This window comes from Patagioenas fasciata, chromosome 1, assembly GCF_037038585.1.
Source record: "Patagioenas fasciata isolate bPatFas1 chromosome 1, bPatFas1.hap1, whole genome shotgun sequence".
NCBI lineage: Eukaryota > Metazoa > Chordata > Aves > Columbiformes > Columbidae > Patagioenas > Patagioenas fasciata.
Window position 1 is genome coordinate 85,949,960 of NC_092520.1, and position 25,021 is coordinate 85,974,980.

At 40.2% G+C, this 25,021-nt stretch overlaps 1 protein-coding gene across 4 annotated transcripts; it reads left to right on the top strand.

Annotated features, from left to right (window-relative positions):
- Positions 1 to 7,258: 7,258 nt before the first annotated feature.
- MAEL (maelstrom spermatogenic transposon silencer) lies at positions 7,259 to 21,222 on the top strand. Of its 4 annotated transcripts, none has more exons than XM_071810056.1 (12): positions 7,259 to 7,396; positions 8,509 to 8,595; positions 10,057 to 10,156; positions 12,124 to 12,279; positions 12,780 to 12,821; positions 13,707 to 13,834; positions 14,710 to 14,764; positions 15,341 to 15,482; positions 16,726 to 16,788; positions 17,616 to 17,748; positions 18,005 to 18,083; positions 18,895 to 21,222. In XM_071810056.1, exons 1-12 carry the CDS (start codon positions 7,274 to 7,276, stop codon positions 19,008 to 19,010), a joined length of 1,224 nt encoding a protein of 407 aa, XP_071666157.1. In that variant the 5' UTR covers positions 7,259 to 7,273; the 3' UTR covers positions 19,011 to 21,222. The 4 variants fall into 4 exon arrangements, with proteins under 4 accessions (XP_071666157.1, XP_071666159.1, XP_065685667.1 ...); XM_071810058.1 differs by lacking the exon at positions 7,259 to 7,396 and adding an exon at positions 7,506 to 7,776 and having other exon boundaries at positions 13,767 to 13,834; XM_065829595.2 differs by lacking the exon at positions 7,259 to 7,396 and adding an exon at positions 7,516 to 7,776.
- Positions 21,223 to 25,021: the final 3,799 nt, after the last annotated feature.

A 25,021-nucleotide genomic window follows, 5' to 3' on the forward strand; every position in this document is an offset into this window, starting at 1 on the left:
TTTTGCATGTAATGTTGGATTTATAGCTGCTTTGAAATTTTCATACACTCAAACTCACTGTACGGTCCTTTTTCACTTAATGTGAGCTGTCATTTGTATATATGCATGTATGATGGATGCCCGAGCCCTGAATAGATGTTCCAGATCTCTGTAGACCTTTGATCTGAGTATTACAACATCTGAGCTGGCTTAATAGTTAATGTTGGGATGTTGTCTTTCATTTTAGCCAGTTCTTGGAGACAGCCGCACACTGCAGTTAGCCCCATTTCACCTTCAAACAGTGGGTACATTCCTATGCAATTAGCCAGATCTCTTCAAGCCACAGCCCAGCGGGGATTCTTTGTCCCCTGGAAAACAGCATACTGGTAGACTTCAACCTTATCTCCCTCAGGCACTTGACAACCTTCATACTGGATGACCACATTTCCCATACCTACCCTGGATAGTTTAGTCCCAGACTGAATTGGAAGAATAGCATGCTACAACGCTGTTTGATATTAGTGGTACTGCAACTCTGTTTGGAGAAGTTCTCTAAGCAATGGGATCATGAACAAATTCAGTTGAACAATAGAGAAACAAACAAAATCAATCACTTTTTACTCATGTTGTAGCAGCTGCTGGCTCTTTTCAACTACTTCATTCCTCCCTGGCTCAGTTCATCTTCCAATATCAGTCTTTTGTGGTCATTTCCTCTGTTGATAAGCAGAGTCAGCTTTTTAATAAGTTACCAGCATCAGGATTGATTTACACCAGCACCTCACTCAGAATGACCCATCTCAGCAACATCCCTGACAACCCGCTATGCTGCATAAAAATACTTCTCTTCATGCGTACTTTTGCACATCCATTCAGCTCCTTGGATTTCCCTTGTACAAATTTCCATAGAAACAGTGATTTCAACAGCTTTCTGGGATGTCATACTAGATTCAGCCATTAAACACTGCTCTCTTGATTTAGTACTGAGACCAGCACATTACAGAAGCTATTCAGTGACACATCATCAAATCATAGCATTTAGTGAGTCTCTTAGAATAGCTACTAACTAAAACTTTTCCTTGTTTGCTTTGTTACACTGGAATCTCTTATTAATCGTTGATAGCTTCACAGCAAGACATTGCTGAAATATATGCCCTCTCTGTATATGTTGTTTCTTCTGAGCTGCCTGGCTACATTTGATAGCACAATAATACAGAGCTTTTATTTCCCATTAACGTAAGGAGTGGGCGATATGGATATATAAACTGCTTTCATGCTTAACCAACAAATGTTTTGAATACTTAATGGATAAATTTAACGTCTCATTCCAGTGAACCTTGAGTTCTGCAATATAAATTCAGCACCAGAAAAAAAGCCAAGAGGACAGCACCTTTCTATAGCATTCACTTCTCTGTATACATTTCTGTGCTGCTCCTGATTCTTTTTTAGACACTAAAAATCATGTTGTACTTTTGTTCACACTTTCAGGGGGAACCTGATATTTTCATTTAAGTAAAATTCTAAGTGCACATCAGCAATAACATTTTGTGACATTATATAGGTACACAATCATAAGTGAATCATCCTAGCTCACAATCTTTTGTGTGTCACTATATGCAAAAATACACAGAATAGGAATGAGGCAAACTCTGCTTGTATATCTACAGATAGCCAAGGAGATAACAGTTGTTAAGCCCTCTATGGTTTTGGCTGTAGAGAAATTGTGAGGAGCACAAATACCTTCAGGGAGCTTGAGTTCACAAACTGGATTTTTGTGATTGTCTAATCCAGCTTTCTTAATAAAACAGGCCCCATCACTTGCCACACTACATCCTGTTTGAACTACAGTGGAACTATTAGAAAAAGAATCACAGAATGCTTTGGGAAATGCTTTGGAAGGGACCTCACCCTGCCATTAATTTCATCTAACTTAACTTCCTAGTACTGACAAACTAGATGTAAGGGCCTTCTTAAGGCATTTCTGAACAGAGGAAACAACAGACTATGATCAAAGCGCTCTTTAACATTCTCTTTGGAAGTTCAACAGACTGATGTTTTGCTATATTCTTGAGCTAACAACTGATCTGAAGAGAGCATCCCAGACACAGTTGCTAGAAGCATGAAAGCAGAAATACTACAGCCTCATCACTCTTGGTTAGTATTTCTTTGTTTATCCTTACAGGGATCGTGGTGTTAGTTCTTTTGACATAGCATCGTATAGGGAGCTCCTCTTTGGTGGATATCCCACTCTATCACCTACATCATTAGTTCTGCTCTCAATCTTTGTGTCATTTGCAAGTATCTGTGATGACTGAATGTTTCCTTCAAAGGTACCAACAAATATTTAGTTGTATGCAGCCAAGAAATGACCTAAAAAAGATCTTGCTGAAAATGTGCAATTACAATTCCTCATTTAAAATTTTATTTTGAGACATCCTAAGCTAATGTTTTAACTGGTGAGTGGATGGTTTGTATCATTGCATTTCTTTGATTTAGTGTTGTGTGGTCAAGCCATGTGCCTCACATGTTTGAATGCACCGCCTTTAGAAACCACACTTAGTATCTTTTTGATACAATTAGAAACCAATATGACAGAATCTGCAAACCCATGCTGATTGGCATTAATTACGTTATTTTTCTTTAATTTGTTATTGACACAACTCTTCTACAGGGCTATAATTACCTAGGTCATCCTACTTAAGGCCAGATCCAAAACAAGACTTTGGAAAATTTTTGGTACCTAACATTTAGAGCTGCAACCTAAAAACCTCTAATTCAGCAGCAACTTGAGACTGAAAGCAGACATGTACTGTCAAAGTTTACTATACACTTAAAATTTTCCTTCCTGTTTTCCCAGATAGTCCTGAGCACACAGTTGACTAACAAGCACCCAAGCTAAGGTTTACATATCTTTGGGTTGTCACAACCAGGTCCATTTTCTACCTGAAAACATAGTCTTATCAGATAGGATTTTCAGTATTTGTCCAGGATACTGGCACAGTGTGGTGGTTTCACTGGAGCCATGGCATTAAAGATATTTGAAATTGATGGCATAGAGGGGATGCAGCTGTACCACACATGGATTGCTAGTTGCCACGTACCTTGTGACAGATTTAGTTTTTCTGAGATGTGCTGGTCAGCAGGGTTACAGCGCTTGCCCAGGAAGTCCCATGCATCCCACAACCCCATGACCTGCTGCACTGCAACTCCAAGTATAAATGCTAATATTCCTAAAGAGCAGACAGAAGCATAAAAGCTCTCACTTGAGTTCCGCCAGAAACCTGGAAGGTGTTGATAGCACCTATGAGGCCTGATCCAGGACACTCACAGTAGGTCTAACACTCAGCAAAGCCCTGCAAAGGCAGGCAAGGGAACAAGGTGTGGGGGTGTGGCTTGCCTTTTGTAAAAAGGCATGCTGACGCCTTGGTGTTCAAAGTTACATCTTTAATCATACAGCTGAAATGCAAGGCACCCTCCACTCATTTTGCAGTTGTGGCACTGTTCAAAAAGAAATGCAAGTTATGTAATATCAAAAGGAGTGAGAGCAAGAGAAAGCTGATGGCTATAGCTTACTGGTTAAATCATTGTCTAGGGAAGGGGTAGCCTGCAGCTTCTGATCCCTTAAATGTTTATGCGTTACGTATGAAACAATAATAATTACCAGACTCGAAAGGCAAAGTTCCCACTTTAGACCACTCTCCAGGGAAACCAGGTTTAAAACCTCCATAACCAGTATGAGAAAGACATCAGCTGTGAGATTAGGTGGTGAAAGCTTGTCTGCACACCCACAAAGGAGTGCTAAGAGACAATGGCATAGGTGTGCCCTGGCTCCTCCCACACCCATCACAAGATACATCAGCCCGTTAAAGGCCCATCTCCACAAGTCCAGAGGAGCACAGGGACACAACAGCAGAGAGGAACCTAAATTAAGGACTCCGAGGAAGGGAATACCCCTCCCAAAGCTGACCCGGGAAAGCCTCAGCCCTAGGGTGCAGGCATGAAGCCCATCAAGATAGGTCAACACCACAGCAACTTCACGACTGAGAGGTGTTGCAGCCTATGGATACAGGACACATTATGGGATGCAGGGGAAGAGCATTTTGGACTTCTTATGGATGTTCAGGGGAAGAATCAAAGGCAAAGAACAGGAAGGATCTAGGTGATCTGAGAAGGAAAACGTTTGGGAAAATAGAGGGATAAGGCTTTGCTGGTTGATACGCCTGTCTGACATGCCCTGCACCTGCTTAGCACAGTCCATTCCTGTCTTCTTAATAAATTCCTTTAAAACTTTTTCTCAGTAACAGAGTCTCTGTTTTGGGTGTATGGGGCTCTGAGTGACAGCCTTTAGTCAAGCCGTGGGTTGGAGAGCCTGTGTGCCTGAGTGACAGTGACTGGAGAGACAGGAGTGAGTCAATTTAAGTGTCAGCAACTGGAATGGGTCCTCACGTCATAGGGGCCCTCCAGCAACTGGAGTGAGTGAACGTCTGGGTGCCAGAAGCTGGGCTGGGACCACAGGCACTGTGTGCCTGGTGCCAGCAGCTGGAGAGACCCAAGTCAGTGACAAGTGCCATCCACTCGAGTGGACCAGGTGTCAGAAGCCCTTAAGTCAGTAGTGCCAGGGAGAGCATGACTGTGTGTGAGCACCAGTAACCATCAAACTGGACTAGCTGTCAAGGGGCTGATGTACCCTGGGAGCCAGGGGTGGGAGGCAGCAAGAGCAGATGGTGCATCTCTTGTGGCAAGACCCCAGGAGGAGCTGGCATGTTGGACTGGGAATACATACTCAACCTCGCTTCAGTTGGACCTGGGCACATGGAACTGTGTCAGTCTCACCTCTCTTGGGCTGATGGATCTGGCCCTATTACCCAAAAGGAAACAGAAAATATTTCACTTTGTGCTGTAGCCCCAGGCCAGCATGTAAGTGGGCGGCAGCAGCTGTGCCATGTTTTTTAGAACAACTTTTCTTATTTCTTCTGAGGAACAACTGTAAAACATACCTTGAAAAGAAAATTATAGCCATCAATCCTGAATGAATGAAAATGCATTAGTAGCAGAAAAGTGCATAGACCCCATTTTGAGATATCTGACAAAGTCCATGCATTGATGGGAAAGCACAAGCCTCCCAATTCTGGAGCAGAGTTTCCAAGGCCAGGTACCTAAGAGTTAGAAGTTGGCATATCAAGTTATTGAATTGAATTAAGTGGTTAAAAAAAAAAAAAAAAGTAATACATAAATACTGGCACAACACTTGCTTTTATCTGCTGGAATGGCCCCAGTGCTACAGAAGTTATTTACAAATCAGTATAAATGGTCCAGAGAACTCCTTTGCCAGCTAGGTTAAACAACAGACAATTAAAGTGTTAAAACATGAGTTTCTTCAGAGACACTGGGCTCTCCCCAGTGCCCTGGGGAAGAATACTGATGACATGGTGCTCCAAAGAGTATCTGTTCCCTGTTTATTCTCTGGCCCCCACCCCACGAAGGAAAATCCTTTCTCCACTGCTTAAGAATTTTATTTTCCAACCACACCTCTAGCCCTAGGAGAGCTATTGCTGGAGCCTTGTGTTTTTCAAACAGTTGATGCATGCATTATCTGAATTTCTTTAAAAGGAAGGACTGCTAAAGGGTGGGTCCCAAAGCAGCATACTAGAGAAAATAATATGGTGTGAAAGTAAAACAAATGTCCACAGATCCTAGCAACAACTCTTAGAGTAATGTAACAGTATATACTTGCCCTTCTGGCTGAAAAACTAGACTCTGTGCAGAAATTTGTATTTATGAGTTATTTCTTGCAGTCTCTCCTCAGAGATTTAGTGTTAATGTATCAGGAACTAGACCAGAATATAAATTATTTTCCACAACAGTGAAAGTGACTTTAAAAACGCTTACCCATTCTCATTGAGTTTACATCACCATTTTATATGTTTCTAACAATATGATTGACTCCTGTATGTTTAACAGCAAATTCAGTAGGTGGTTCACAAATATAAACTAAACTGTTTCACCAGATTTGAGCAAGACAGAGTAACCTCCAGAAGACTAAACTGTGCCAGCATCATTTAACCTTCAGAGAAACCAGCCACTAGTGAGATGCAAGAGCAATCTGATCTGACCTTACCTGCCAGCAGTTACAGCAGTGATAAACATAATCAGCTAAGCCAAGGATTTAAACACCAGCTACATCCTTTGGAGCTAAACAGACTTAAGATACCTAAACAGAAGATGAAAAAAGCAGCTAAAATGAGGGGGAGAGGTAGAGTTTTCCAGTGATTTGGAAATGCATGGAAGTGTTTTATCACCATTTTATCCTCATGTCTAGGTTTATGGTAAATTCAAGAGGACTCTGGAACAGAGTATTAGAAAGAATCTTCCAGGCTGGGGCTACACCATACATTTTTATCGAGACTGTCTGGGTAACTCCACTGACGATGGCTGTGTGAGAAACAGTGTGCTAGCTCCTGTTCTGCTGCACTATGCAGGCTTTGCAGGAACTGCAACCACATGCTGGAGGAGATCCCTCAAAAGACAAGGGGAAGAGTGAGGAATGTGAGACTCATCGCATGCCTGGGACAGCAAAACTTAGGCAGAATTTAATCAGAGCCTATGACAACACTACCACTTCAGTAACCCTGTCTCAGGTCAAACACAGGGTCCTCTGTTGCAGGTAACCAGATTACACAATTCCTTCTGTAAACTAATTAAACTTTGTATTAAAGCCACTTGTAGTTTTTGCCCTGCTAATTTTTTTTTTTTTTTTTTTTTTTACTATGGCCAATGAAGATCATTTGTTTTTTGAGAGAGACCAATAGAAATCTTAAGGGGGGAAGCAACTGCTGCTTCAAGATGATGCAGATCAGATTATATCCAGCTTTTATCTTATCAGAACTGTGACTCACTATGCAAACTTTCAGTGAAGGAAGTGTCAATTATGTCAATGAGATAGATGAAAGGAAACCAAATAAAACAACACACCCCTTCCCCCCAACCACACACCAAAACCTACTACAAAACAAAACTAACCAACCAGCCAAAACCACAAAAAGAGAGTCTGAACAGCAGAGCTCCCCAATTATTTTTAATAAGCAAGTTTGCCTTTCCGATAACATTTTGTGTGTGTGTTTGCGTACAGATGGACATATCTATTTGCATAAATAACCGTAGTGACTTTTTGTAAGGGTTTTACTAGATTCAGTATGTAACATTAATTCAGATTGAGAGGGTATAGAGGAGTATGAGTCTTTTATTTTGAAAGCTCGGTATACTGCCATTTTGTGAGGGTGGGGAGCCTGCGTTTTGAATGTCTGTGAGAACTTGGTGCAAGCGATTGCTCCCATTTGGCATCTCTCATCCTTCAGCACTCAAGAAACATAAAAAACCCCCCAAACAACCCAGCCACACTCTCCTCGAAGCCCATCTTGAGGTGACGGATTAACACCCGAGATGGGGACGTGGCAAGGGCCACTCAGCCCGCGGCTGACACCCGCACGCGTGAAGCCGGGCGGCCGTTACGCGTAACGCTCGTTCCCCCCTTGCCGCCAAAAGCCGAGGGCGGGCGCGTTTCCCGCCCCCAAGAGGCGGGCTGGGAGCGGGGGCCTGTGGTCGGCACCTCGTGGATGCTGCCGCGGCGTGGCGGCGAGAGGCCGAGGCCAGGCGGGGTCGGGCGCTGCCATGGCGCAGCGCAAGGGCTCCCGTAGCCCCTACTGCCTGTTCGTGTGCGACCAGCTGCCCGAGCTGCAGCGGCGCGGGCTGCCCGTGACCGGAGTGGTCGACGCCGTGCCCTACTGCTCCGAGGCGTGGGCGGTGAGGCGAAAGGCCTTCTCCTGTTCATCCCCCCCCGCCCCTCCGGCTTCCTGAAAGGGGAATGGTCTTGGGTTAACGCAGCTCAATAGCGGGGAGCGCAGGAGGGAGGCCTGCGGTGTGTTTGGCTCCAGCCACTGTGTGCTAGTGCCGTGGATTTCATAGCCGCTCACCTGCCTAATGAGGGTGAGGAAGCAGCACCCATCAGGTGGATCCATGTGGCACCCCTGTGCAGGTTGCGTGGGGGGCAAAATGTCAGGGTGGCCTTTCTTGGAGAGCAAATTAGTCGGCAGCTCAGCTGCTCTGTGTTTAGTGGCTCACATGGGCATTTTGAGTGGCCTCAGCTGGCTTGAGCTAAGGAGCAGAAGCTCCTCTGTTCTCCCCTCAGCAGCAAGGGTGTCAGCTTTGGCTGGTGTATGATGGGTAGTGGCATCCTTGGGTGGCAAGAGTAGTTTCAGAAGACTTGTTTGTGGCAGGGCAGTGCTAATTTGCCCTTGTCTGAAGATACTTCAAAAGCACATGCTTATTAGGTGTTTTGGATCAAAGCTTATGGCTTCATTAGGGAGAAAGCTACTGGAAATGTTTGAGTCAGATTTAGCGGTTGGCAGTTCTTGCCAAGCATTGATAATATCCTTTAGAAGTGCACAATTAATTTCTTACCCAGAGTTTGTTGGTTTGTAGGACTAATAGAAAGAGGCAGTAAAAAGTTTTTTTAACAATTTACTTTCCTTCAAGTTGCTGACTAAAGAAGAAAAGATGGCATACGCTGAGAAGGCTCGTAAATGGAATGTAAAGAAACACTCTCAGAAGACAGCAGAACAGGTAAATGCTGGGAAAGGAAGACCACTTAATGTAGTTAAATAAGAGGAGGTGTAAGTGCTGTTGGGGTTTGGTCAGTTATGATGCTATGCAAGATCACCAGCTCTGCATAGTCTTCAACCTCTGGAGGTTATGGCTCCATACCATTACAAAGGTGATGCAGAAAATTGTTCTAGTTTGAATTGAAGATGAGCATACTCTATGCCATTTTAAACCAGCACAGCTTGTTCCTTAGGGCTCTCTTACCAAGTAAAATGTAGTTCTCTAACAACTTAGTTTTATGTTTAATGATATTTTGCAGTGACTGACTTATAATGTAGGGGGTTTTTTTATACTGTAAGTTGGTTTGACTTCTGGTCATAGGTTCATGTTGCATTTGCTTTGTGGATGTTCTTATCTAGGTGGTTCTTGTCTAACAGCTTGAAACGCATATTACACACAGCTGATTTGGCATTCTTGAGTGGCTGTGTGGTGGACCACATCAATGAAGTGTTGCAGCCTACACACAAATAGAATAATTATACCTTGCCGTTATTTTTAGATTGGTTTGATTATGGACACAATTGTAATGCTGTGGTGGAGGACAAAATCCCACAATGTAGAATTAAGCAGCTAATGTTAAGCTGAATGTAGTTGTGATCAGAAATAGTGCTAAACAGATCCCTTCTGCTATTTACTGGCTTGAAAAGGGGGTGTGTGTGTGTGTGTGTGTGTGTGTGTCCTTTGTTCGTGTCTTTCTTCTGTCTGTCCGTCTCCTTCTCCCAGCAGTTCCTCAAATCATAATTTGCTTCAGAGTTTGAATTATGTGAGGTGTCAGAAAGCTTTTTTCTTCCAGTCTTGGTTTGCAGTGTAAAAATTTATGTGTCAAAGCAAAGAGCCTGATTGAGTAAGTAGATAATACTGCATTTACTTCTTTATCCTGTGTTACTGTGAACTACAAATTACTGGTGAAGGTAAGTTTAAAGACTTTAAAACACTTAGAGTGCTTAAGGGGCATACATGCACCTCTTACTTGCCTCATACCAGAGCAATTTCATTACTTCCTTGAGGCTTTATCAGCTTTTAATGAATTCCATTCCTAGTCAAAGGCAACTAATGCCTGTGCCAAACTTTTCCATAAAGTTTATGGAAAAAGTTTTGAAATACCAATTTGAAGAGTTCCTCGGTTGTGACAAGTGTTTGAACCTGACAAAATATCCTTTATTTTTTAAAAAATTCAATTTTGTAAATTCAGCTTAGTTGTAGTGAGTTGACCAAGATACTAAGATACCTATCTCTCAGGTTGTTAGAAATCTTGTCTTCCCAGTCTGCAAGTACACAGGCACTTTTATATAAACTGCAGACTTGTTCCACCTAACCATAACTGTTAGTGGATGTCATATGTTCCTCTTATAGAAGGAGGTGAAGTACCTTATTTGGGGTCAGTAGACTCTTGATTTTGTGTAACTTTCTCATCTTTTCCAGATGCGTAATGTGGCTCATCCAGTTCCTGCTCATCTGACCACGAAGGCGCCCAGTGCTACTTCTCTTCCAGATGCCTCTATGTCTTGGAAGAACGATCAGGGTATAGTAGTATTAAAGCAGTTGATCCTAGTAGATGAAAGCTTGCCCTTTATAGATATTCTAAATTATGCCTCTAAGAAGGATGTTTACATTTTGGTAATAGCCATCTGTGTCAACTGCTTCTTTGTTTTAAGCTAATAATCTACTGCTGTAAAAAAAGAAGTCTTTTTTAGTACAGAGGGAGGTCAGTGCAGTTGTCTGTCTCCCTGCCCCAGAATAATTCTGTCTTCTGTTTTTTACCTTGATGGGAGTAGAGCCACTAATAGTTTTTTTACAATTATTTCAGGGTTTTTAAGAAAAAGGTAATTCTTCAACTCCTTCATGTATGATTTACAAGACTTAATCCAAGTTCAGCATAAAAGAATACTTGTACCAATTTTAAAGGGTGAAGAGTTGTTAGGTATTGAAGTTCAAAATTTGTATCGTAGAGGCATTAAAATAAAATGATGACGTGGCCTCTTTGGGAGAGTAAAAGAAAGGATCTGTAATTTGTCAGTACTTAAAACATCCTGGCTTGCTTCCTTGTTGAAAGAACTCTTGAAAACTAAACGTTTCAAATCTGTATCCCCTCTTCAAGTGGATGTTTTGATTAGAATTGAGTAATGAATACATCTGTAATCGTTTCTCCATGAATATTACATTATCCTGAAAAATGATAAATGGTAGTGCTTACAAGATAAGTCAACCGGCCATTTAATATGCTGTGTCTACTGTGTGGTTAAGTTTCAGCTCAAGCCTTTTACTTAACAGGTCTTTTTAACTATTTTCATGTTGTCATGGCTATAGGGGAGCAGGAAAGCGTAGCTCCATAAGAAGTGTAACACCTGTTAGAATCCTCCCTGACAGAGGTCATGTTTCCCTGTCATTGTGATGAAAGTTTGATCAGGCTGATTTTGGTGGCTTGAGCTGGCACAATTGATCTTTAAATTGAACAAGAGGGATAATAATAGGGGGTCACTGAGACATGTGTGATGATGATATTTCTCAGTAAAAGTCCTGTATGGTTTCCTGAAGCTGTATCCATTTCTTCATAAGGAAAGCAGTTCAAACTGAAGTAGGAGAGGTATCTGTCTTACGACCCCACAGCTTGTAGAGTTTAAGTTCCACGTAAGAGAGCACCAGCATTCAAGCTTAGGACGACTGGTGTTAAATGCTAGAAAGTCTGGCATACAGCACTGTTTCTGTGTAAAAACAGTTATACATCTCTATTATTAAGTAGAACAAGTAGGATTTTTTGATGAGAGGCAGAGCTTAACCTTAAGGATTAAATAGCTACCTTAAACTTCAATGAGAATGTTATGTGATATTTGTGAAGAGAAGGATTAAAATGTATTGTGAAATATTTTTTGTAGTTGGATACTTTTAAAATTAGTAGACAATAAGTATATTTCTTAACATTGGCCTTGGGTATTCTAGCCACCTTCTTTGGGAGCTCATTTAGTGGAAGACAAGTAATCCTTTTAATTAGCAGACTTCTCATCTCCTCTTATCCTGGAAGATTATTACTAGCTCATTTAACTTTTGTAAGTTACTGAATTGAGCTTGTGAGGCTGCTGCGCATTTACTGTTTGTGGTGTGTGGTGTCGTTTGTTGTTGTTTTTTTTTTTCCTAGCCTTATTGACCTATCATAAAAAGGAATAGTAGTGGTTCCTGTTGGATTCCAGGCCTCTTAGCATTCTTGTGGGTTTGGGGCTTGATTTTTTTTTTTTTTAAATAGCCTTTTTTTTTTCCGCTGCGCACAGTAGCATCTATGGAAGGTATAGCAGGAGTACCAATATGCCGGACTCTTGCTTAAGTATTAGTTACCTTGTCATCTCAGATACAGAGAAACATCTGTTTGTTTTACTCGGCTGATGCCCTACCTTACTCTTGATAAAGTGCATTGAAGCTTTCACTGGAGGAAGTGAGGCTGGGACGACTTGCTGTGATCTATGGTGGCTCTTCTGATTTTTTTTTTTTTCCTTTCAGCTGTGGTCACAGATATTTTCTACTTCCTGAACATTTACAGCCATGGCAAGCTGCCATCCCACTGTGAACAGCGCTTCCTTCCTTGCGAGATTGGGTGTGTCAAGTACTCCCTACAGGATGGCATAATGGCTGATTTCCATCACTTCATAGACCCAGGTAAATCCCGAGGGTGGGAGACAAGAAATAGTTCATCTTGCTTTGGGGTGAGAGCGAGGCTTTCTAGTGTCACTTACCGCTGCCCAGATTAGATTTCTCATATTAAAATGGGTTTATTTATTTGACTGTAAGTGGTTGGACTTCTTAAAATGTCAGAGCAATACTGATTGTTTCTGAAGAGATGGACTTAAGCATCAGAACTGCATGAAGAGGGTAGAAAAATTCAGGATGACCTTCAGATGTTTGTGCTTTATATTTCATGCCATTGAATATTTGTCTTGATTGAACATAAGCACACACACAAAAAATATACTTTGTTTTTTAAAATACATATAATTGAAAGTAACTTTCAAAAATAGTTGTGGCACTTGTATGAGGCCACAAGACAAGATGAAGCTGTTTGTTTCTGTACATGGAACTATGGTGTATAGTTGAGAGTAAAGGATCTGTCATTGGATGATGATTGTTCTTTTTCTCCTGTCTCCCCTGCTCTTCTGCAGAAGTACCACCACGTGGTTTTCGGTACCACTGCCAGGCTGCTAGTGAGTATCAGCAGAGAAAAAGAATGGTATGCTAAGTTGTACAGTTTTACACTGAGCTTATCTGATCTGGATCCAGATGTTTTGTAAGTCTGCAGTTTCTCCTTCTGGGAGCTTGTCAAGTTTTGAAGACCTTAAAGGAATGACAGAGCAGCTTGTTGCAGTCACCTTTTGCATGTTTCTTGTACTCATGAATGCCAGAGCACTTAACCCAAAATGGATTTTTCAATGGTGGCGTTATTTGTATTTTGTCTTCCTATTTTAGTTGAAAAATAACTGCAGAATGTTCTTAAATGGGACAATTCTGTATGGCTTTAAATGCTTTCAAGCCCATGTGAGCACAGTGTCCTTCCCTTGATAACCCTTGTGTATATCTTCAGCATGAAGTGCTAATTCATAAGAGCATAACTAAAAGATACTAATTTGTATTTAGAAGTTGTAAGTGTTTTGCAGCTTTACGTATGTCAACAAAGTTACAGTATTTATACTGTTGTTTTGTCTGGCTTGGCCTGCTTTGTTTCCCCTGTGACTCTTAAGTAGTGTTTATAGACTTCAGTTTGTTTCTGTTAGGACACTTCCCCCCTTCTGTACAGAGGGAACAAACTCGGCCCCTGTTTTCCTATGTCAAATATTTAGATAATGACCTTTTAAAAGTCGTGTGTGTGTGTGTTTGCTCACAGTCCAGACCTGCCAGTTTTCTGATGATGGAAGCAGGGTTCTAATAGCTTATTCACAGGCACTGCCTCTAGAGAAGAGGAGATGTGTGTGTTTGTGTGTATACATATAAGTATATAAAAAGATACAAAGGTGGGGGGGAACTGTATCATTTAAAGAAACTGGACTTCTCATAACTTTATTTTTTTTTCCTGCCCCTCCCTCCTTCATTAGGTGATGCCACTCACAAGATCCCTATATCTGGATTTAATCTTTTACGTACTTGTTATGCAGTTGTCTTACGGGAACTTCTTGAGTTTGTCCAGCCAGCCAGAGGTGTTCGGCCATATTTTTACTGCAGGGTATGGTCAAGGTTGAAGTAAGATCCTCTAAATCAAAACCTCTAATTTCACTTCTGTTGGATGATTAAGGAGATACTTAACTCTAAAACCTAATCAGTGTGCAAGTGAGTGGGAAAAGATCCTCTTTTTTTCCAAAGCTTCCCAGTTCCATGCAGGAAGAAATGACGCCTAGACGCTAATCTTTTTATAAAGCAGAGACCTAATTTTCTGCCTTCTTATTTTCAGTTTGCACTTTTAGCTCTAGTCTACCAATGAACATTTCACTTGGTCTCTGACATTGTTTTGACTTAGGTTAAGGGCTTTTAAGATTTGCTTAAATTGATTGTGCTGAATAATAGTTGCACAATCCTGCTTGTCTAAGGGATGTTTTTACATCTTTATGACTCTTTTCCCCACGGGAATACTGTACATCTTAATTTTTGCTCAAGTTTCATTTGCCAATGAGCAAAAAAAAAAATTGGGTTTCAGCGGCCTTTAAGCTTCATGGCAGGTATAATACATTTTGATTCTGTTCAAGCCTAATGTTAATCCTTAAAAAGGTAGAGAGGATCAGGATCTTGGCCTCTGTTCATAAATATAGGGCTCTGAAGAAATATGTTTGAAAAAGATCTCAGAGCACTTAGCTGAGATATCTATGGTATGGGTTAACTTTTAACCTGTCCCCAAACAGTCGTCCAGAATTTTTCCTGAGGTTTGGTTGGAAAGCCTCTGTGGCATTTCGTTCCTCTTAAAGATAATTTTCAGGAAGCGTGTACATTCAGTCCCACAAACACAGAATTTTGTTTTGGAGGTGACTTTTTGGGACATAATCAGAAGTCTTGCAGGTGTCAGAATTGTATATGGCTTCAATGTGACAAAAATTTTCTTTCCTTTAGTCTAACGATAGATTCCGAATTAACTGGTGTCTCCGTCGAATGGCTAGCCTAACAGGTGGGAAATTGATAGTTTTTGGCCTTTTTTTCCCCCTTCTCCCCCCCAATAAAGAAGGTTATGTAATCATGGACAGCTGTATTTGTCTGAAAATCTTTGGGTCTCAAAAGTTTCATAAAAGCTGGTACTGATAGCTAGAACTACTTTGCCTGTTTCTCCCTCTTCTTTTGCTCCCCATCAGTGACAGTAAGACAGCAGCATGGTCAGCTGTTTGGGTAATGAACACATCCATAGAATAACATACATTGTTTCTTGCTCAGTCAGTTAAAGGAGCACTAGAGGTAGTGAGATTACTGTGAAAGGTGAGTGTATGGTAACACAAAGGAAAACTAACAGCTTCTAAGGAGAGATGGCCTGCAAGTAGGATACATGATTACTGAGATGGAGAAAATTATGGCAATATGGGACAACCCACTTTGCTAGTTTTATTAAAACCACTGGTGGGATAGCTTAAGGTTTACAAGAGCTTTGATGTTCTGGTAAGAGGCTGGGTAGTGAACGGGGACTGACCGAGAATTGAGCCGAGTAGAATATTCTGTGACTCTTTGCCTGACCTGGATTTTCTCTGAGCTATAGGCATTGAGAGCCATCCAGAGCTTCTTGCTGTAGAAGACCTGGTAATAGAACTGTACCGTAAGAAATACCAGAAGGAGCCATCCAAGAATTGGGTGTGTAGAGAACTGGATGCCTTCCTGTGGGATTTCTCCAGTAATACCAGGTATGTTGGGTTCTTCTTTGTGGAAACATGTATTACCCTCACCTGTCTTGGTGCCTGACACACAGCTTGTATGCTGTTTGGCTAGGATGTTCGGCAAGCCTTCTAATAGGAAATGCTTCTTGTCACATCATGAGTACAACTGGAAATGAAAAATACTTTCCCAAGAGAAGTGTGAAGATAGATGGCTTGTTAATTCTGAGTCTGAGGCCTAATTTAAAGGAAGGGGTAAAAAATGGGAATAAAATACACTGTGATGTTCAACTGGAAATCATAGAAATGAGAAGACTTGGACTCCTTAGAAGTGTGATTTGGATGGGACCTGGCTGGTGTTGTACGTTAAACGCCTTATGCTGCTACTGTGATGAGGGACAACGTATGTTTGCCAATGTTTATATATCAAGTTCTTGAGCATAACTGCTAAACTAGATCCTATATTTCTTCTCTGGAATGTCTGTTCTTTATTATACATCTGGAATCCTATTTACTTTATAGGGTGTGGGTTGTGTTTTTTGTTTGTTTTTTTTGTTTTGTTTTCTTCCCCTATGTGTCTTGAACAATAAAGCTTTTCCTGCTTTCAGATTCTAGAGGTGTTATGTAGCTTGTGATGTTGCAGGGGAATATTTAGTGATGACATAGTTAACTTAGAAAAATACTTTTAACTTTTCCTCTGCTATTGTTTTAAGTAATTTAACCAATGATTTGATATAAAATTCTAGTGTGTTTTTTTTTTTTTTTAAGATTATTTCTGAAAGTTTGCTTACAGTATGGATTTTAAGGTCCACTGGGATAATCAGTGTCACTTTGTCTTTTAGTTTTTCATTTCCATAAGTATTTTCACACTAGAGACAGACCTTAACAAGAATGGGAAAATGTACTTTGAAACACATATTTGGAGAGGAAAGTATGGATGTTTATACTAAGAGGAACTAGTCCACATTAATGGGAAACATCAAATTGTTACCTTTAAATACCATTTGTCTCTTCAGATTCTATTTTCTCCCGTCCCTCCACCTCCCTGTGAAGCAGATTGTGTGTTAAGCATGCCTCTTAACTCTACATAACCACTTAGAGCTTAGCTATTGAACGCTGGTCCTCTATGATATTTTAAAGGTACTATGTGGTCACTGAGACAAAATATTAAAGATGTCATATTTTGTTTATGTTCCTTCTGATCAGACCAACTATTCATGTTGATTAATGAGGTAGATGCTTCTGAAATAAGTCTGAACTTCATTTCATGTAGGTGCAAGTGGCATGAAGAGAATGATATACCCTGCTGTGCTTTGGCGTCCTGTAAGAAAATGGCGTGAGTATTGCTAAGGAGTTATCTTCCAGTATGGTGACTTCTTTATAGATGCATGTGTTTGGCTCTGGCTCCTCTGGCTGCCTGGAGCGCTGTTGTTCTAGATACTGAGTTTTATTTATTCCATCTATCCCCAAAATTTTGTTGTAATTTTCATCACTGTTTGTATGGCTTAGGAGTGTGCTGTAGGTCTTAGCACTTAGATGTAATATAATTTCTGTGATATTGTCCATCAGTCTGTAGTGTTCTTTTCACTACCTCTACTTACTATTGGAGAGTTGAGAGAAGTGTTAATTAAATTAGAATTCGCTCTTTTTCTTCAGAGGTTTAGTATACCTCTATTTGGTGAGAAATTCTAATACGTCTGTAGTTTGGAAACTTTTATACTGCTTTGCATGTAATGTAGATACACACGGTTCTATAGTCTTTTTGTTGTGCAGAAAGGGAAAGTAAATAGTTGGGAAACAAGGAAATGCCATGTAAGATGTTGTTGGTAGTAGCAATTTAAGAGAGATAATAATGGATAGTTTTTAATTTAAAAAACTCATGTACTTCTGTGCCTTGAAAAAAAAAAAGCTGCTTTTCACGCTTCTAAGTGGCTGCATTTGATAGTCTGGGGAAGCAATTGTTTTAATTTGATGTGAACAGGCTGGTGGTCTTGGAAGGATGCTGCATAACTATTTAGCTGCTGCAATAATGTCCTGCTCTGTGCAGCTGAGTCTGGTTGCTTTTGTTTGCCAGCTAAAGAACTGAAAATGCTGTGCTTCCATACATAAGCATTACAGCCCTCTTACCCAAACTTTTCTTGTTTTCTTTTTTTCTTTGTCAAGTTATTGCATCAGTAAATCTTTAGCTAATGTGTATGGAGTCTCACTCACAGCTGCTCACCTGCCTCTTCAAGACTCTGATTGTGGTAAAAGCACAAATACCAAGATGGTGGTACTGGCTGCTGGACGTTTTCAGGTCAGATTCTTTAAACTGGTATCATGTTGTATTTCTAGTTAACTTAAGTGTGCAAACTTGCCAGTTTCAGGTTAACTGTTTTCTCTTTGGATGCTGTCTTTTGCAACATATGTTGGGCAGACTGATGAAACAAAAATAATCACTAGCCGAGTCATTTATTGTGATATTTGACCACAGTTGGTAGGTCTTCTGGACAGGTGTGTATACTGCATTTTAGATGACACATATTATTTTGAATGCTTATTTCTTCCTACAGAAAATGAAGGCTGAGGGTTCTGGATGTGACAGACATTTCACTTCTCCAAGTCAGGATAAAGAGTTTGTCCCTTCTAATTGTGAGTTTGAAATTTTCACATTCGTAAGGGGGAAGAGTTATTTAAACTTAATCCAGCTGGTGCTTTTTCAGAGTGCTCTGTTTAGATGTTGCCTCTCAGAGGCATAAAGCTTAAATAACTCTGTATGAGCTGCACTTATTCCTGTGTGTGAATTTCACTGAATTTCTGAAGATGAAGACATAAGGAGCTGCCCTTTTCTTGCTGGACACAATCTTAAGGTCAAAAAGGTCTCTCAAAATTTTGTTTTTCTTAGAGATGTTGCTCTCTGATCTATACTGCCCCTTATTTTTCTGTTGCATTAAATCCATTCTCATATGCTGAGGTGCTTTGAAGCAGGACCATCCTTAAAATACTCTCCTTACTCTTAAGTCATTGTATGGGCACACTCATCTGGTATTTGTTGCAAATAATCTGTTTTAACTCAGTTTACAAAGACTGCTCATTTTAAGTATTTTTTGGGGGATTAAATTTTTTTAATAGAAGGCATGTGAGCTCAGTTCATCTGGGCAGTTCATGGCTAATCTTCAGAGGAACAGAATCAAGTTTGCAAGATAAATAACTCTTAAGAATTCTTTGTAGCTTATTTTCTCACATATAAAATAACATGCTGAATTAAACTCTGAAACTGTTCCAGTTTTAAATAATGGGATCTTGAGGCCTTGATGTTTATAGAGGACACAACCTCTGTCTCTGACTTTTTGTATTGGAGCTATTGAATAGCTTCAACTCTACAGCATATGAAGAACAGTTCCATTAGCTTATGTAAGATTTAAAGGCTGATTTGATTAGCAAATTGTATTTATTTTAATAGGTGATTCTCCATGTGGTGTGAAGACTTCCCTTTATGGAATAAGTACCATGCGAGGAAGAGGAATTACTCGTTTGCTGAAAAGTGCATCTGATCTGTCCAAGTCTTTCAGTAACTGAAAATCTTTTTTATATCCAGGACATCTGTAAATTCTGTTTTTTTTTTTTTCCCTTGTTTTCCTAAGGTAACCAGCAGCTTCTCCAGACTGGAGTTTTTCATCTTACATGCAACCTTTGGCAGTTCAAGCTTTTGTTAGAATGATAAAACTATTGACTGGATTTAAAGATGATGAAAATCTTGTTTATTTTATACAGGAAGACTTATTTTGAAGAGATGCAACAATTGCATCTTCTCTTTAAAACCAGTTCTATTTCTTAATGGATGGAGTGCAAATTCAAGATTGAGTCAGTATCATTCGATTAGAATAATTCTTCAGTGGCCAATGTGACTTTAAAGCAATGCTTGAATTCTTCTTTAATAACCTCCTTCCATTCTTCTGTGTGTGGAAGGTAGAATTTCAGTGCATAACAGTCTCTTACCATAAAATGATCAAGGGTGGCAAGTATTGGAGGTATGAAGGGCTGCACTAGAGGAATTAAAGGTATAACCGTCTTGAAGGTTTGCTCATAATCTGTTAATTCCGGTGATGAAGAATTTGAGTGGCCATGCAATGCAAAAAAGCAGACTGGCAGACTGTCTTGGAAGAAATGTGGTGGCAAATTTATCTCTCAATTTTCTTTTAGAGGCACAGACTATATATACATCAGGAACAAGTACATAGATATTGTTTTTATCCTTTGCATCAGTTTTCTGTTTAAAAAATGCATATACCTCAAACTTACAGACCAAAGAGGAGTGTAGGTGATATGAGGGTTTTTTTGAAAGGAACATGAAATTCTATCTGAGATATTAATCTCCATATATAATTTCACAAGTTTAGTCAGAATGGGTAGATACCAGTCGTAATTATTTGAGGGCACATAAAAAGAGGGAGACTGATGTATCACTAGGAAGTTAGATGTTCCATTTTATGGAGGTACAAGTCTGGGATTAATCCCCAAAATGTTGTCTGAGCCCCATCCTTAGTCCATATGTCTTTAAGTGACTGATTCTCAGGAATGAGAGCTTTTTTTTTTAGTTGTTTTCTACATTTTATTCCAACAGAGGTCCAGTTGTGAAATACTATTTCCATAGCAACTAACTATGAGAAGATATTTATGTCATCTCCTGTTGGAACTGAAACTCAAAATTAGGTAGTTCTTTTGGATAATGAGGGCGGGGTGGGGAAAAACACACGCACACACACACACACACACACAAATGGAAAGAGGTCATCACATTTATTAATAAACTCAAGCATGCTCATCAGTATGTCAAAAAGGCCAATTGCTGGTGTAGTTGGGAACCTCATACAGCTGCTGTTGCTTTACAGCCAGTTGAGGCCCTTCTACCAGTATTGCAGGATCACTGAACAATTTTGATGCCTCTTACCTAACTGCTTATATCACTGAATTTTCTTGAATTATTCTGTATTTCCTTCCTTTGAGGCTCTTGTTCTACCTGCTGAATTTCACTAGACAGGGGACAATAAGCCTCTAAGATTTATATTTACTAAGGAAGCACTTGGGAATGTTGTAACAGAGTTAAGAGTGTATATTTAGTAGTGATAAAGGCTTCTCTTCACTGGAATAGGGTTGTTCAAGTTTAAAGTTTCTTAACTGAGAACCATTGCTGCAGTGACATTTCGAAACACACAGAACTTTAATCTTTGAATTATTTTTGGAGGTCAGTGTTGCAATAAATGTTTCATGTTTCAGTTCTTTTGAAGAAGATCATTCATTATCATTAAAATATTCAGTATCAGTGTAAGTGTGCTAACCTTAGAGCATTTGTTACTGTGCTTAAGTTATTATATATCTTGAAGTCTGAGGTAAGAATCTGAGCAGAAATGGAGAAATTAAGAGTTAGGGTTCCATGGCATGCCTATACCTTATGACCTGTAACTTAAAATGGTATGTAAGCTGTAGAAGACTCAGCTACGTGCTGTAGGCAGTGGGCTATTAACTGGGGCAGTAACTGTCTTACTGTGATAACCAACAACCTGTGGTGTTTTTTGTAATAAAAATTGTAAGTTCAATGTAATAAGAATGAGTATGCTAACTTGATGTAACCCATTTAATACTCGGTATTCTGCATATATTGAGGAGGATGCCTAACAGTTATTGGGGGATGATAGAAGAAGTTTTCATTTTGAAGCTCTGCTTCCTTGGCTGTTTTGCCATTTGAAACTGTTTGATTTGTTGAGAAATAAATTCTGCTTAATAAACACAATACAGTCATGCCTCTCTCCTTTAATGGAAAAGACAAGGAAAAGATGATGACTTACAAGTTTAGCATACTTCTTAAGTGCAATGTAGTGGTAAGGTGCAAATTGTGGGTCAAGATCGGAATAAAATTTGCATGACAAAATTCTCAAGGGGAACTAAAACCAAGATTTTGAGTGATGCAGCCTGGCAGCTTTAAACATGTACTTTCCACATGGTAAAAAGTAACTAACTTAGTACTCCCTGCGTATGGTCGTCTAGGTACAATAGAAATGGAACTGTCCGAAGAGTTGTTTTTGTAAAGGAGATGCTTAGTAGATTCTATCAGATGTGACTTTTTCTCCTTCTATTAGTGTAGCTTGCTTAGTCCCGTGGCAGTACTGGGTAAAAGTCATCTTGGCTTTGCATGTGCATTAAAAAGTTAGTAAGTATTTTTGTTCTTGTTATACAAGTAAGTAGATGAATTGTGTGTTACTCACTACTATAAAGGTTTTGACTAGGAGAACAGTTGTCTGAGGGTCATAAAAACAGTGGACTGTGGTGACAACTTTGCTGATCTAATCTATGACATCAGTATATTAACCTGTGATCACATATTTCTTTTATTTTGTTCTGTTCAAAGAATATGCAAATGGTAACTGATACTGGAAAAAAAAGCCATGTTCATGTGGAGTAATCTGAAGTTACTGCTTCTGTGTAGTATGATCTTATGAATTTGACTGTTACTTGTGCACTTCTGCCTTGTCTGCCTTCTCCTTTCAATACGCTGTAGAAACCAGGTATGCAGAAGAAGTTCCTATTGACCACCATCTCTGCCTCAGCTGAGAATATTCTTATCGGTACCTTGTATTCTGATTTAGGAGGAATATTCTCTTAAATATATAAACATATACTGTAGATACAGTAATACCTGGTTTTGATGTCTTTAATTTAATTTGAAATTCATTTTGGAAGGCTGATCTTAGCAGTAAAGATGAAGGTGAAAAAAGCATTCAGCCAGTTGACCTTCCTCTTGTCCTTTATGACCAGGTCCCCATTCCCATTCCAATGCACCCGTGGAAGTAATTCTTCTTGCCCTTCATGTACTTCACCAGATTTAGCTTTGGATGGGCTTTGGCTTTCCTAACCCCACACCTGCACACTCACACAGCATCTCTGTATTTCTTCCAGATTGCTCATCCCTGCTTCTGACTCCTGTATGTTTCCTTTTTATGTCTGAGTTTTGTCAGGAGCTCTTTGGTCAGCCTCTACTCATTTTCCTGGTTATCTTGGAGGAGGTTATACATGAAAAATCTATAAGCTTGCCTGAAACTCTCTTCAGGACCATATGCCACAAGATTCTTCCAAGCAGATCTCTGAACAGGTCAAAGACTGCTCTCCTGAGGTCCAGAGTCATGATCCTACTTTTTTGCCTTCCTCTTAGGATCCCAAATTCCACTATCTCGTGGTTACTGATGCAAAGTTTGCCCCCCCAGCTTTCACATCCCTGACCAGTTCTTTCTGGTTTGTAAGTATGAGGTCCAGCAGAGAGAACCTCCCCTCCTTGCCTTCTCAGTCACTTGTGTCAGGCTTCTTCCAGTTGTCTGAAGAAGGTTTCATGTATGTCTTTCTGATAAGGCTGTCTACAGCAGACACTCACTAGAATGTCACCTGTGTTGCTTTGCCCTCTGGTCCTGACCTGTGAGCTCCTGGCTGACTCATTGTTCATCTGCAGGTGGAGCTCTGTGTATTCCAGCTGCTCTCTCACATAAAGAGCAACTCTCCTTCTCACCTCCCAGGTGTGAGAAAACAAGCTGGACAGTAAGTCATGTGTGGGAAGGGGGGCTTAGTAATCTCTTTACTCTTGAGGCCTGTAGGCTGAATACTTGTGCCAGTTTTAGGATCTGCATTATAACTAGTTATTAGAGAGTCTTTGCTGTGTCTAAAGTAATATTAGTCTTTATTACATCTTTAGCAATATGTTAATTGTCAAAATCTTAAACAGAAGACAGTAATTTGTTGGGGATTTTCTGTGTGGAGGGTCTGTCAAATATTAGGTGTTGGATTTTTTTGTTTGAGTGCATGTCAAACTGCAGGAAGCAATGCTGTGATCCTTGATGAAATGGCACAGTTGATACTCATTCCACTGGGTGTGTTCTTTGCTGGCTACCTTGGGTGAGGTCTGTGCTGAGTCATTCCCAAAGGGAAAACTTGCTCTCATTTTGGGGACCCTGGGTTGAGCCATCACAGTCAGATGCCATTGTGCTGATGATCAGATTCTTCCAACTAAAAATTTGTGTTTGGTGAATGAAAACCTGTATTCAAGGAAACCCTGTCTGGATTTCCTTGCAAAATAGCTGTAGTTTTTTGTTCCTGATATCTTTAAAAAACCCCTGCATAATTAATAGAGAGGGATTGTGCTTTTTGACCTGTTAGTTGAATTAAAAAATGCTAATCCTTTCCCCTGGCAAGAATTTCAAACTTTCCCCAAAAGTTAAGTGACTCAAGTATATGTGTGAGACTAAGTTTTTAATTTTTGGTTGATCAATAGATGTATATGCAGCTGACTGTAAAGGCTTTAACTACATCTTTCCATTTGGAAGAGTAAATATACTGTAGTGGGGTAGGGGAATAACAAGTTTGTTATTTAGTTTCTGCTGTCTTCATGTCTTCTGCAGGGTTATCAACGCTCACTTTCACCCTGGAATGAGCTGCCAATTAATTTTCTATTGCAGTGATTCAGAAAAATGAAAAAAATTGACAAATGCTTTTATTAGTCTAACCCTGTATTATCTCTGTTTCCTCACTTTTCCTTGGTTTTGTCTTAGAAGCTCTCACAAGCTTCTCTAATTACCATTTTGAAATAATTTCCCCTGCTCCCTAGTGAACAGGTGAAAGACAGGAGAGATAAGTTCCAAATTCCCCTATGTTGGGCTATAATAAATTTAGTACTAGTTCCACTGCATCCAGAAATTATCTCGACAGTTTGTTCATTGTGCTGTGAACTTCTTCAGATAGAAGATTGCCTTGGTGACTTTCCTGGAACAGATGATACAAATAAATAGAAAAGTAGTGCTGTTACTCTAGCAACAAGAATTGTGAGATAATTAACTCTTGTCTGTCTGGTCAATTCTGAATTGTGCGCTGTACTGAAACAGTGGCAGTGGCAAAGCTGGCTTTTGTGTCTGTGTAGTGCTGGAAGTGTTTCTCAAAATCAGGAGAAGAGTGAGGAAGGTAGTGAGAGCAAACCTTGGGGGTTATACAGGGAATGGATAGGGGTGGAATCCCTGGGGGGCAACTCTGAAGAATAAAGGAGTTCATTAAGGTTGGCAGTTCATTAAGAGCAGTATCTTCCAAATGCAGAAGCAGCCCAGGAATCCAGGTAGATCTATCAGGGGACTGTCTTGTCTTTACAGGGAAGTCATGGCTGCAGCTTAGTTCTAGTGCAGTATATAGCAGGTGGGAGCAGGTGTGGGATACAGAGGAAGAATTCACAAACACTAGCCAGGCACGTAGGGCTGGTTTTTGGAAAGCCAAAACTCACCTGGAGTTGGTAATTGCAAGGGATCAAGGTCAACAAGAAGAATTGTTATGACTTTGTTAACAGTGAAAGACTGAACAAGGAAGAAGTGGTTCTGTTGCTCAGTGGTGTGAGTGATGGTAGTAATATGGCCAGAGTAACACAGATAAGGCTGGGGTGTTCAGTACTTTCTTTGTTTCAGCCTTTAGTAACAAGGTCTCGGATCTGTGTATTCAGGAACGGTTCAGGGAGTGGATGGAGTCAGGGATCAGTTGGCTGTGTAAGGAGTAAAGTAGGAATTTATCAA